General features: G+C 42.8%; 1 protein-coding gene across 5 annotated transcripts in view; it reads left to right on the top strand.

Annotated features, from left to right (window-relative positions):
- The window catches only part of ST7 (suppression of tumorigenicity 7), a 110,476-nt gene that overhangs the window by 46,148 nt on the left and 49,840 nt on the right, over window positions 1-14,488 (top strand). For all 5 annotated transcript variants that reach the window (XM_015853590.2, XM_015853627.2, XM_015853597.2 and 2 more), the window contains exon 2: window positions 13,552-13,634. In XM_015853590.2, coding sequence (XP_015709076.1) covers window positions 13,552-13,634 — 83 coding nt within the window. The remainder of the gene's footprint in view (window positions 1-13,551; window positions 13,635-14,488) is intronic.

The following is a 14,488-nucleotide window of genomic DNA, read 5'->3' as shown; positions in this document are numbered from 1 at the left end:
TGCTACTGGTTTCCTTCCTTCTATGGCTTTGTGGGATATTCTGTGATCTTTGTACCGTTACAGCGTTTGCCCCCATCTATTTAACTGCAGCAGGAGGTAGGCATTGCTGTCACATGGCTTCTGTGGAAAGAAAGTCACTGTGTTTTTAGGTGCTCCTCCTGCAGGCTGTTTCTTTCCATATGACACTGCTTTTGTATCCCTGCCACTTCAGTTTCTCCTTTTAAGCTCATTGGCAACATCTGTTGCTGCTTTCTATAATTCATGCTGGTGGAAGGGGAATGACAGCAACTGCCTGTGCTTTCCACATAGGTATTCAGAGTCATTTATTTATATACTGGCACATCTACATTCCTTCATTATACATTTCCCCCGGTTCAAAACTAATTATTCTCTCTCAGCCCTATCTGGACTGAAGCATAACTTCACCTCCTCCTCAGTATAGGAAAATAAGACCAGCTCCTGTCAGGAAAAACATCAGTTTCCATATCAGGTTGTGTTCCTATGGCTTTGTGGTGATAAAAGTAGTGTCAGCAACATGGAAAGCACTGACAGTTCCCTGGAAAATATCTGTATGTGTTAGATCTCGAGTAGACACTTGTATTCCTGCAATCAAAACAACAGTGTTAATTATTAATAAATGCTAATAGACTGCTGCTAAAAAGTGTTCTGAATAATGCTGATAAAATATATGTACAAGATTCCAGATGCTGAGCATGGCTTACCTCAGGGCCATAGGAAGAAAGGGCTTTTGAAGATCTGGGTTTATGTCTGTAGAAATTACTTGTAATCCTGGTATGCTTTGTTTTGATGTGCCCTTTTCTTGCCGTCCAATTTAGTAACAGATACATGATAAAGTCACTAACTGCAGTAAGAAAGAGGAATCTCATGGGAAAAAAAAGCAAACTCTGTGTAAGATAAAAAATGACAGTCTCATTTGTTGGAAACTTACGGTGCGTCCTTGTTTATTTGACATTTAGAGATAAGACCTTTTGTTTTAGTGTTATTCCTTTTACATCACGTCATTTGACTTTCCCAGCCAATGAGCACCAAAGTGTAATTACAGTAACCACAGGAGCTGCTAAATGAAAGAGCATTCAAATATGGGAATTAGTAGAGCTGTGGTTACCTAATGACTGCAGTGCATTTTGTAAATGTGACATGCAAATTTGAATGGGGCAACACCTGGAATCTTTTCCTAGCAGTGGAGAAGAAGCCCAGGTCACCATTCTTAGGTTGGCAGTCCCCATGGTGGTGAGGAAGGGTTGGGTGCAAATGGAAGGCTGAATGGTAGTGAAGGAATAGATCTGGGCAGAGTTCTGAAGAGTGTGGCACCTTTCAGCTATGAATTAAGGAGACATAGAATCTCAGAAAGGCTTATAATGGTGTGTTCCTTAAAGACCATCCAGTTTCAACCCCGTGCCATGGGCAGGGCTGCCACCCACCGGCTCAGGTTGCCCATGGCCCCATCCAACCTGACCTTGAGTACCTCCATGAATGGGGTGTCCACAGCTTCTCTGGGCAGCTGTGCCAGTGCCTCACTGCCCCCTGAATAAAGGATTTCTCTCTAACATCTCATCTAAATCTCCACTCTTTTAACTTAAAAGCATTCCCACTTGTCCTGTCGCCATCTGCCCATGTAAAAACTTGGTCTCCCTCCCATTTGTTTGCCCTCTTGAAGTACTGGAAGAGCCTTCTCTTCTCCAGGCTGAAGAAGTACAGCTCCCTCAACCTTTCTTCATAGGAGAGGTGCTCCCACCCCAGTCATCTTTGTGGCCCTTCTCTGGACACCTCTGGTGAAACAAGCTGTAACATAGACATTAATCAACTCTATGGAATACAAAATCCATGTAATTCACAGACAGATGTCATGTATTGCATACATTAAATTTACATGCAAAATTAATGTCATTTCTTCCTGCTTCAATATGTTTGCTCTTTATTACTAGAAACAGATTTACTGTCAGAAAAAGTTAAAGAGGGAAAATATATGCGTGCTCACTGTCTACACATATAAAATGCACAGAGGGAGCTCCACATTAAACAGAATTATAGATGCCACGTTTCAAAAGAAACCTGACTTTAATGAAATCTGTCAGACGCCGATTGTAGAAAGATGCTTTGATTCCTTTAAAATGATAGATCATAATTTTTTCCAGAGGGGAAAGCATATACAGAACACAAGCTTTAATTATGCCTATGAAGACTGAAAGTTTGTGTCATTTCAAGTAAGAATGGAGGTGATGTTTCATCTGAGTTCTTTTAAGATTTGGATGCAGGCCTCATTAGGTTGAGCTGATGCTTATGGCATTCTGCAAACAACAGCATATATATGTCCAAAAAGCTGAAGATAGAAATTTAATGTAAAGCTTGAAGGACAAAACGAGTGAGTGGGGCTTATGTCACTTAATAAATGGAGCTTAGGATTTTGTAGGAAGGACATGCCGATGTTGTGCAGTGGGGAGAACTTCAAGTGAGCTTCTTCAGTAACACCAAAGCAGCGTTCTTCTTCAGCACTGTGTTCAAGCTGATCAGTCTTTCAAGTTGTTTAATAGGGTTTTAGCGCTGCTGCAGATGGAGATGAGTATCTTCAAGAACCTCAAGGATTTCTTGAAACTCTACAGAGGATTCCCTCAGGGTGCTCTGTACCACCCTTCGTTGTGTGGCTGAGGTGTTTCCTGCATCTTCTGCAGTTGGGTTTTGTTTGGACAGTACTCTGGTGCTGTGCCCAGTGTGGTTTGAGGGTCGCGGCACCACAAGCCACCGCCACAAGGCAGGGTGCCTCACGCTGTACTGATTGCTGGGTTTGGGGTGAGTCAGCCCTGGCTAATGGCTCTTGTCTGAGTGGACTGCTTAGTCCTTCCCTAGGCTGGGCAGATAGCACTGCCATAGCCCCCAGCATTGCAAAAACTGATTATGGATTTCATTCTTGTGATTGAGCCGTTGCAGTGAAATGATTTCCTTTTCTTGAACAAGATTATTTTCCTTCAAGGTTAGAGGAATTATTTAATTTGTCCCTTAAATAAAATAAGCCATGATATTCCTTGGTCATGTTCCTTTCTGTGTCCAATCTGTCTGCTCATCAGCTGCTTTCTTGCAATGTGTTTCCCAACTTTTCAGCTGAACTGTGGGGAAATCTGTTCTTAGGAAAAGCTTTCAAAAGGATTTACTAAGAAAAATAAACTGTTCGATGTCAGCGGGGACTCTGACTGGAGATTTGCCCACTGGCATTAGAACGCGTTTGGCCCATCACTGTTCACCGTGCGACCCAGCTGCATAAGGATAAGGCAGCAGCTCAGCAGGGCCTGCTGTCATTGCTTGTTCATGTTTCTGTGCTGCCTGTTTACCTGTAGCTTTGCCTCAGCAATGCTCATCCAGATCAGTTTTCTCGGGGTTATTCACCTGTGTTTCCAAACTCGTCGCTATGTGGAAGCCATCTGTTGTGTGCTCATTCCGTGGCATTTCTGATGTGTGCCCACATGCTGGTGTTCTCTCACAGCACTGAAGGCAGCGGGACGGGCAGACTGTGCTGAGAGGGCATTGTATTTCTAGACAGTGTCCTGCTGCCTATTGACAGTATTAAACTAACTTGGGGAAACCGATAATGTTAAATTAACTTGGGAAAACTATGCTAAAAAGAAAGCAACAGCTGATGTATTCATGCAGAGATCAACAAATCTTTCCCCACTGCATATCAACAAAATGAATTTTTAATACAGCTGTAAAACGTAGCATCTCTTGTTGCCATCTCAGGCTTTCCGACCTATTGGCGTCTCCCACCCTTGGCTTCCACTGCCAGTGCTACCTCAGTACAGTACCTCAGTACATGGCTTTGCTGAGCAGTGTTCCTCTCGACTCCCGTAGCAGTTTCCTTCAGGCAGCAGTGTCTTAATGTGCTCAGGTGGTTTTCCCTGCCTTCCTGGGCTGATGACATTTCTTGTTTTCAAAGTGTCGACTAGGATCTTTCTGCTCAGTGGTAACTTCAGCATTTAGTAAGATATCAATTGCATAACATGAAGAATGAGCTCTTCAAGGACCTGTTCCTTGAGAATGTGGCTGGAACTTAAGGTGAACTATTTTCCCTTTCAAAAAGTAATAAAGAAAATAGATGGTAACCGTATATGGGGAGATCCAAATCCAACATAATAGGTTATATGTAGCATTCACTTTCTCTGCTCAAGGGAGTTTTTAAGGCTGCAAAGCTATGTTAGTTTTTTCTTTTAATGACTTCTTTGTGGTTTACTTCATCTTCCATCCCCTATATATAATGCTAGCTGGCACGTCTGCCTCATTGACCTCCATAGTGCTGACTACCGTGCTGTGCTGAGACAGGGCAGACCAAGATTAGCTCTGCTGGAAAGCACTAAATGAAATACCTTTCTTTGAATGTAATCATCTGTTTTCTGTAATGCCTTCTTGGTTTGGAGAAGGTCTGAGCCATTCACTTTACCAGTGTTTTAGGAAGCTACTCCCTGGAAACAACAGGGAGTGCAAAGGTAGAACTGCTGGCCAGCCACGCTGCAGGAGTGTTCTACCTTCAGCTCAGCATTTAAACAGAGACGCAGCCTGCTAAGTGCAAAGAGGAATATTTCTTCTTGCTTCATCTGCTTTCTGCATCATGGCATCTACTATTACCTGCAGCTTGATGTGGCATGACATGCCAAATATTTCCATAGAGTTATCTACTCCAATATGTGAGGATGCACTCTTCACCTCCTTGATATCTGCTGGGGAACTCAGAGAGGCGAACACATATTTGTCTTCACAGGTTGCAGGCTGTAGCTAAATGTGGGAGCTTCAGACACCGCTGAATGTTTCACACAGGCTTTGGATTTGCTATTTAGAGTCACTGCAGCATCTGACTGGGACAACTTATAGAAAGCTCCGTGCTGGTTTTATTTCTTGTGCAAAATCTCATTTGCCAGATACACCTTGTTGAGCTAATTCTGTCTCCACACCAACATAACAGGAGATGAAACTGGAGGAAGAAGCTGTGAGTGCCCTGGAGTGCTGGGATTGGTGTGCTCATGGAGTGGTTCTGAGCAGCTGGACTTCTGATGCATGCCCAGTGCCTGCAGGGGTTCTTGAGCGGCCCTGGCTCCTGCTGTGTCCCCTCTGTGTGTGGGAAGATGCCCACCTCTGAGCAGGTCTCATGCTTTTAATGAGAAGAAAGGAAAATAAGGCACTATTGTATAGAATGCAATTTGACAGCTATTTTTAGCCAAGTCATCCGCAGCTCCTTTCTGGAATTAAAACCATCAGATATTCAGTAAGAAAAACTGTGGGTGTATTGAGCTGCCTTTACTCCTGGGATTTCATCAAAGGCTGAATCAAGTCACATCTTTTATTGTCCATGCTAATGACATAGTCCTAGCACTATTTTTTTTATCTCTCAGAAAATGAAGCAAGCTTTAAAACCAAGGCCAAAGCAGTTCTGACTGGTGTCCCAGACCTCTGGAGGAAGCGGCATTTGAGAAAGACCCGCTGTCTGCAGGGATCTCCTGGCCGCCAGCTGATAACGTTTTAAAGGTCTGACTTAGCACCCTGCCTCCCTGCAGCCCATGTGAGCCCTCACCATCCATTTCCTGTGGTTTTGGTAGGAAATTGTTTCTCTGGAGCTCGTTCTGTCGAAAATCTTTATTCCCCAGCATTCACCACCAAAGTTGGTGTCCGCATCAGTTGGGACCGGAACGAAGATTTCAGTTTTATCTACAGAGTTTCCATAGAGCCTTTTACATTTTAATAAGTCTTGGGTGTCCCAAGAGACTGCTCGACAATGGAAACCATACTGTACTTGTCAGACTTGGTGCTGTGCTTTTTGTGAAGATCCCCCAAAGTGAGGCAAAGAGCTCCAAACTGTCTTCTTAACTTGTCTTGTCTTCCATTTGGAACGAGTATCGTGTGAGTCACTCAGCTTGAAGTGCTGTGAAAGGGAACACTGATTATTAGATACATAAGGGTAATGAATCACGCTTGCTAGAAAATTCATTTTTCCCTTCTTTTTGTGCTGCTTTACCCCTACCAACAATTACTGGAAACAATTCCCTGCTGCATGTGGAAATTTAAAATAGGTAGGTTAGAGACAAATGGCGTGAACACCCCATTGATTTTGTAAGTAGGGAGCAAAGATGAGTTTTCAATGACAAGATAATGATCTCACTGTTGCGAATCTCTGGGGGATTTTCATGAGGTTGCTGCCTCTAATTACAAACCAGTTTTCCAGTTACCTCTGTTCCATGGAGCACCTTGCCACTTCTTGTATGCAAAGGGATCAGCATCTTAGAGACTCTTTAAATAGACGTGCTATATATGGAAGCTGCCAAGGTTAGGATAGAAATGTCAGGAACAGAACATTTCTCCAGAATTTAAACCAAACAACCAACAACAAAACGTGTCTGAAAGATAGTCACGGTTTCAGTCAAGATGCACATTTCAGCCATGCTTTCTGATTATTTTTCTCCTTTCTGAGGCAATGATTTAATAAGCAGAAGATGATCATCATCATCTTTGTGCGCATATGAATGCAACACACAGGTCAGGGTGGAAGATGTGCACTGCCCTATCTGTAGGGTTAGCGCTCGTATAAAATCTTGCCTGGCACAAAAGGAGGCTGCAGGGCAGCACAGGGTGTTCTATACATGTGCCTCTCCTTCTTTTAGCATGGGAACACCTACTTGTAGAGTCCCTGGCTAATAGGAAGCCAGGGGTTATTTTGGCTTGTGCAGCCAGTAGCTGGTTGTGAAAACTCTTGGCGTGACTGGTCTCTCTGGATTAGATGAGCCTTTGTTATCTACAGCATTTGAATTAATCACTGTGGCAAACCTTTAGTTAAGAGTGTTCTTAGGCAGCTAATGAACCACAAGCGAAGAGCCAATGCAGCTGGTTCTTCTCTGGGCTGCTATGAGAGAGGACAAAACTTAGGCTGTGAGAGAACTGTGCTAATCCATTAATTGTCTCAAATGACTCCAGTTAATGAGGTTTAGTAATTGGCTTTTGTTTTAATACAGCTTTGAAAAGCTAAAGCACAGAGATCTGTGTAATGCCTCAGAGCAAGGGGCAGTTGAGGTTAACAGGTAGTTCTGACTTCATGAACGAAAACTTGATACAACCATATCGGTTCTGTTATACCGGTGGTAGTTGGTTTCTAGAGAAGTTTTCAAGTGCAGCGTGAATTAGTTGGAATACTTTGTGGTTGGGGTGGAGCGCCATGAGCTGCCCATGGAGGTGTGCAGTGCCTGCAAAGACACCGCGTAGCATCGCGTAGTGAAGGAAATACCCCGTCACAAACCTGAGCTCGTGCTTCCACACACGGTACATCACTTACACAGCAATTAGGGCCAGGACTTTTATGCTTCTTGCAATATTAAAATCTGCAGGTGAGACATTGGCTGCGTTTCAGATCAGCTGACAAGCAACTAATTTTAGAAGAATTAAGGTTGAAAACGTTGCAAGAGAATTTGGTTAAGAACCCAGGAACAACCAGCTGTTACACGTACACAGCTCTGAAAATCCATTCACACAATATATCGTTCTTCATCCTTCGTGTCTTACTCTTAATTGGCCCAGTTCTCCCCTCCCATTCTTGCATTATTATTAGCAGGATCCCGCTTTTAGCAGCAGGGCACAGTGCTGGCCATAAAGAAATGCACGGCACAGTTTAATCCCTGGCAGATGAGGGCTGCAAGGTCCCAGGAAATGTTTTCTCCCTCCTTTTTCTTTTATCTAAATGTAAATGCTGGAGTCTATTGGCAGTGGCAGTTTTGTTTTTTCTTTTAAACAGAGTTTTTTGCTGCCAATAATTAGCAAATCTGGGTATTCAGTCCCCGTGCTCTACAATTAACAGGAGCTGTGTAATTACCTCATGTCACCACGGCATTGTGAATGCAGGAGGAAATGTCCCCATCCTTTGGCAGGGAAGGCAAATGTAGCAGCTACTTTGCATGATAGTGGCTGCTTCTGTGGAGGAAAGTTGATCTTTTTTTCTCCTTACTTTATTCTTCACAAAGGTAGGAAGGTCGTGGTCTTACACAAATGGAATAGCAAAATACTGTGATAGAGTCTGCCTATCCTATGTTGGTTTTAGTATTTAAATTCATAGCAGAGAGTGGTTGTTTGGGGGTTGGTATATTGGGTCCTGTATCTGTGCATAGCGTGGGGTTTCCCACTGCACGGCAGCTATTATTAGCAGCTGCTGAAGCACTGCTGCACCCTGCTGCACTGACATGCTGTGTTCTTTGGGCTCTGGCTGCTCATCACCTCCATGGGAGTAGGAAATTGTGGGAAGATCCATGAATGGTGACAGCAAGCTTGTGACAAGGCTCCGGGTGCATTTAATAGTGTGGACTAACTTGTTGACAGTACTGCTGCTCAAAATGACCACAGCTGTTAGCGCTGACAGCGTTGTTTCCCTCCAATGAAAGATACCTCTGATCACAAACCATCTTTGCTAAAGCAGAAATAGCTTTTGCTTACACTCGTGTTACATCTTTAATTTCTCATGTGCATTTTTTGCTTTTGCTGTTCTTGTCTCTTCTGTCCTTCCTACACGCTACTCAGAGTCCATTCGTTATCTGAAGCAATAGGTACCGTTTGGCACAGCACCATTGATTCTCACCTGGGCTGTGATCCAGCATTCCCAGAGCAGTATATCACCGGCCATGAGATGAGGCTCCAGATGTCTGAATGTAACTCCTGTTCAGCCTCATGCCTTTAGGACAAGCGGAGGTGGTTGAACAAAGTGAGTGGGCATCTGGACTTCCTCGTGCACAGCACAGAGGCACGGGCTGTTCCTGCCTGGAATGGCCATGTGTCTATTGCCGAGTCAGAAGTTGTCAGGTTCTGAAAACAGACTGACACAAAAAGCCTTACAGAAGGAAGTTGCAGAGAATTTATGACTGCTCAAGTAAAACTGGTGCTCAGCCCACCAGATTCTTCAACTTTTCAATGTTCACTTTCTTCAGAAAGGAGTGCAAAAAACCCACACCCTTGGTAGTTTCCCAGGGAAAACCCGAGTCAATGGTAAAGGTTTTGTTTTTCTTGTCTGTGGTTTTGGGATTGGGGTTGTTTTAGTAGTGTTGTTCCTAAGGCAGTATCCCATGCTAACATTAAATCTGATGCGGTCTGTAGCTGTGTTGAGCTGGAGGCCATCACAGTATGGAATGCATAACTCAGTGTGACCTTAGCGTGGTTTCCCATATCGCTGAAATTCTTCTGAGATACAAACTTGAGCCTTCAAAAAGGTTATATATGAATAGTTCAATTAGAGTCAAGAGCATGCAGTGTTTTGTTTCACACACATGTTTCCTGCTCAGAGAGGGGGATTTTTATACATGCATTAAAGTAAGTTTATTGAACTTGATGTCACCGTCTTTACTAACACTTGAGTAGAGCAGCTCTGCTGTGACAGCTCTGGACTGGAGACTCCATTAATCCACATGGGACCACTGTGAATGGCAGCTGGAAGAGATGGCTGTGGATCTTCTTAGCTTGTCATCCTTCTGCAGGGCTGGGCTCCTGGCATTAGGAATTCTCATGGTTTTGCACACTAAGCAAATTCTGTGGAGGGTGGAGGCAATGAAATTTCTTAGTGACATGGATATTGTAGCCATGGTGACGTAAGGACCAGCAGTGCACAAGAAAGGCTCTGTGACTGAGCTTCATGCTCATAAATGCTGCTGCTGTCCAGAGAAACCATGTCTCACCAGAGAGCATGGAGATACCGGCACAAAAAGAGCTGTGATTTCATGCAGATTTCAATACTTTTAGATCCTTTTCCTGCTTGATCTTGAATTCTGAGTCTACGGTGCGTCTTATTTCTTCTAAGTTCTTGGTGTCTGTTCAGCCCTTTTAGAAGATAACATTCAGTCTAGGGGATGATTTTTCCTCTTAGAAGTGCAGTAAATGGTGCAGTCCTTTCTTTGCTTTGGCTGCTTGTGTGTATGATTTGTTGTAACACTGCTATTCATTCTTTATTAGCACCCTTCACAGTGCTCCCACCCCGAAAGCTCTTTTAATGTAAAGAACTGACAGAGTATCATGATGATAATTCAGCTGGTTTAAACCCAGTATTTCTCTCCTGCAGTGGTTCCTCCTGTGCTTGAAATCTGAAATCCCCAAGTCCTTGCAGAACTTTGCAAAGCAGTGTAGTGCCTCATCACCTTGTACATTTTACAGCGTTTGAGGATTTTGTTGCTTGAAACATACTTGGATCTTCCTTTCTTATTTATCCCTGTGTTCAGCAAAGATCACGAGGATAGGCAATGAATGAATAACAAATAGAACAGGAATGAGATGGCATCAGCTTTAAGAACATTTCAGTCTCCTCTTTTATCAGCCTCAACAGCTTGATTGCTTTATTAGCCTGCCTGCCAGGAATTGAATCGGGTCTAAATTCATCTGTGTGAGCGTGCACCGCTAACGATGACATAATAATCCTTCCCTAGACGTTATACAGTAGGATGGAACGATCTGTCAGTGTCATGCAGGCAACGCTGGAAATGTAAACAGTGCCTTATTCTGAATGAGTCAAGCATGATTAAAATGAAAGCAATAAAGAGACGGGAAGAAAGGCAGGGGGCTTATTTTTAGGGCCAGGAGCCTCTCATGAGCAGACACGTTTGGTTTGTTTAGACAGCGTTCATAGGTCGTGCTGGTTTTCTTTACAGAAACACAGGCTCTACTGTATTCCATCAACTCCTCAACTCCTCAATAATCTTTTTTTAAAATAAATATAAATAAAGATGCACACAAGATAACCTTAAAAGTGAATTGATTTTTACTTTGGTGATTAACATTACAGTAACTAGAACTGAAATGATGACTGGATTCTCATTGACTTCAGCATAGAAAAAGCCTGACCACAAATCCTCCAGTGCTTAGTTTTTCTGTTTTGGAAATGTGTTTCATATTAGAAAGTGTTTGCTTTGGTTAATAATATTTACAGAGATGGAGGAACGAGGAAGGTGGTTAATAATTGGCAGAAGTTGATAGCTTCCGTAATGGAACTGAATATTCCTTTATTAATCAGTGGGAAGAAGAATAGTAAAAGAATTAGAGATACAGGGAAGATAGGAAGCTCTCGTAATTGTATGTAACTTGTAGCAAATAACAGAGCTGGTCTGCTGAGCAGGCACTGTGCTCTGTGCGTTCTGAGAGCTTCCAGTTTGCACCTGCTCTCCTTGCCAGCTCCCAGCATTAAGCTCTAAAAGGGAGCAACTGCAGCAGCGTGAATGGACGCCCAGTGCAGTACAGTGAGCAAAGTAAAGCAGCAGTACTTGTGCAAGCAAAAGATAAATAAAATCCCATCTCCATTCAGATCTGCTTGTTCATCTATAAATCAGTATAAATTGCTTGCAGCAGATGTGGTGACAGACAAAAGCTAACGGCAGTCTACTCACTTTGCTGTACTGATGAGCAGCTTGGAGTTCAGTTTGTGGGGAAGGCTTTTCCAAATGTGGATGCATTTCCCAAAGTGATGTTTACTGATGGCAGTTGGTAATGACAACTGAGTATGTTGGCACTGCTTAGTGAAATAGTCAATAGAAACTTAAAGCAAATATCCTACATCCATATTCAGTGCTACCCTTGTGGAATCTTCTATAATGTAACAGGCTTAGGTGGATTCACAGCTTTGGTAAATGTTTTAGGTTTTTGTATTGAATGTACTTGGAAATCAGATTTCTTCCAGGATTTTGTTTCCGGTGTAATTGGAAAAAGCCAGAATTCCATGTGCCTGTGGCATAGGAACACGAGTTAAAGCTCATCTGTAAGGACTCCTGCTGCTCAGCTCTCTGCCTTACTGCAGGCACTGCAGGGTATGTGCAGCCGTGCTCCTCACAGGGCACTGTCTCCTGGGGATACCCTGACTTAAGCAGAGGAAGCAGTTTCCTGGCGGTCTGAAATATCCCCAGGGACTCTGTTTGAATGTGTCTCTGCTTTACATTTGCATTCCGGAATGAGGAATGTTTCTTCTAAAGGACTCGTGGGTCATTTGTAGAAGCTGAAGCTATTTTGGTGTTTCTCTTCCTCTTTCTTTATGGATGCTGGGACTGGGATAAGCAGGGACTGTTATTTCAAAGTCAATCTGGATTAGACCTTAAAAAAAAACTCTGCTGATTTGCAGAGTTTCCATTGCTTTTAGTGATGCATTTCTATTTTTCTGTTTTATTGGTCATGTATGTTTGATGATTTGTATCACGCTGTTGCTGTCTTCTCTTCATTTCTTGGCTCTGTATACATTAATTTCAGCAAGTGTCATTTCTGAAGGGAACAGAATGAGCTGGGGGCCTCCCACCTACGTACCCGACTCTGTCATCGTCGTTTTAAATGCCTGTTCAGTCATCTGCTCCAGGCCTTTACATTTACCTGCTTATTGTTGTTTGTTCTCTCATCAGTCTCAGATGCAGATTGCAAGGGTATTTTGCCTGCACACACATGCATATGTGTACAAATACATATATATGAATGTACACATATGAATATATGAGAAGTACTTCAGGACTGGTTAGGAGTAAGACTACGTGAGGTTTTTCACAGATGATGCTCTAACCTTCTATGTAGTTTAATGGACAACACTTTGACTCATAGAAGATGGAAGCGATGAAGTGATGCGTAGTTGAAAGGTTTCTTAATACATCTGGGATTTAGCAAAAGAACTCTAATGCTCTCTAGCAGCTTCTGTAAGAGTATCCTAAAACTAATCAAAGATGATGTTATTCTCCTAAACCCATGGGGATTTTCCACAACACTACCTGATGATTCTCCTGGCAGCTTCCAAAATGACTAAAAAGGTGTTTCAGTTTCCAGAAACTCACACAAATGGATTTGTTATTCCTTGCAGCTCACTGGGCTTTGCTCCTGCCCTGGATTTCAGATAATCTGTATAGTTATCCTGGGTTGGTTGGTTGGTTGCTTTGTTGGTTGGTTTTGGTTTAGTTTTGGTGCTGATGCTGCTGTTGTTTTTCATAATTGGATCAGAAGATCTGTTAGGTCTTTTCTTAACCTGTTCTATGCATTTATTCACTATTACCATACTATCTGAGTGGTTCACAAAGATTAATACAGAGGCATGAGTTAGGAAAACACTGTTATCTCCTATTTTATAGGCAAGATATTGAAAGCAAATGGAGGCAATGAAAAGTAAGAGGTGTTAAAAAGAATCTGTCCTGGTGGTTTCACCAGGATCATGCAGGGCACTGAAACAAGGTTGAACGCAGCGCATTGACACCAACCCTGGCATGGATCTCTTCCATGTATTGTGGGGAATCCTGCAGCCAATGGCAGCGGAATTCTGACTGCGATGGCAAAGACCCATCTGTGTGTGCAGCACCGCCTTCTGATTGACTTTGCTATGAAAACAAAACCCAGCATGGGGCGTTATAATGTTCAACTTCGCCATGTTGGGCAGATGAAACGGGATGTTCTTTAAACCTTTTTGTCAGAAGTAAACTCGTCACTTACTCAAAGTGGAGAATAGCTGGGAGGAGGAGGGAACACAAAAGGAGAGCATGTCCTGCTCTTGTTGTACTCATGGTTTCCTCTCTTTTTCTTTTTCAGTGAGTATGTTTTTGAACACGTTAACCCCCAAGTTCTACGTCGCCCTGACAGGCACCTCCTCATTAATCTCGGGACTTATTTTGGTAAGTACTGCATATATTGATACTACTTAATCAATTCATTTTATCCAGAATGGAATTTTAGACTGTGTGGGTGTCATTCTTTATTATTATTATTATTATTATTATTATTATTATGCTCTGGATTTTGCTCAATATTTTCACAAAGGGAGGTTAAGAATAATCTTAACAATCCCTAAGGTGTACTTAGGGTACGGTGCTTATATTGGGCCTTGATAATGAGTGCTGCCTTTTAACTGACAGAAGCGAGTGTCATCTTTGCTTTATTTTACTTTGCTCAGTCAACCTTAGGTCCTGTAACTAAACCCAAATGTAGCTGTAGGCCTTCCCTCCCCGTACCAAGCTAGGCTCTTAATTGTAAGACTAGAAGGCCAGTTGTAGGTGTTTAGTTACCATGGTGGTAAATGGAAAAAGAGACACATCACCAGGGGCTGGTTAACATCACTGTATATCTGCTGACCTCAAAGGAATTCTCACTTACTTCCACATCACTTATTGTAGATGTAGGCAGAGAAATCCCATGCTTGACTCCTAAATGCCAGCGAGACTCTTCACTTAGATGATTTCAGGTATAAAGCATAAGGTGTACTGCTGCTCTGCTTTGCTCTGGGGCTTATTTGTAGCAGAAGGCAATTACTTAATGTTTGTACCTTGGGCACTCATCATGGTTGTATGGATTGAGCCCCAAAGCACAGGACAGAGCTCTGGAGACATCAGTTCTTTCAGAATATGAACACAGGCTCAGGAGCCAGACCTGTAAGACTTGGATTCTGTTCAGTGCAATTCACTTATTCAGATGCACAGCAAGAGGATACAGAATGTAAAATTCAGTAACCTTGGTAGTCTTACCCAGAATG

The sequence above is a fragment of the Coturnix japonica genome, chromosome 1 (genome assembly GCF_001577835.2).
Source record: "Coturnix japonica isolate 7356 chromosome 1, Coturnix japonica 2.1, whole genome shotgun sequence".
Taxonomy (NCBI): domain Eukaryota; kingdom Metazoa; phylum Chordata; class Aves; order Galliformes; family Phasianidae; genus Coturnix; species Coturnix japonica.
The sequence above is the reverse complement of the archived record's forward strand: the minus strand, read 5'-3'. Positions and strand labels throughout refer to the sequence as shown.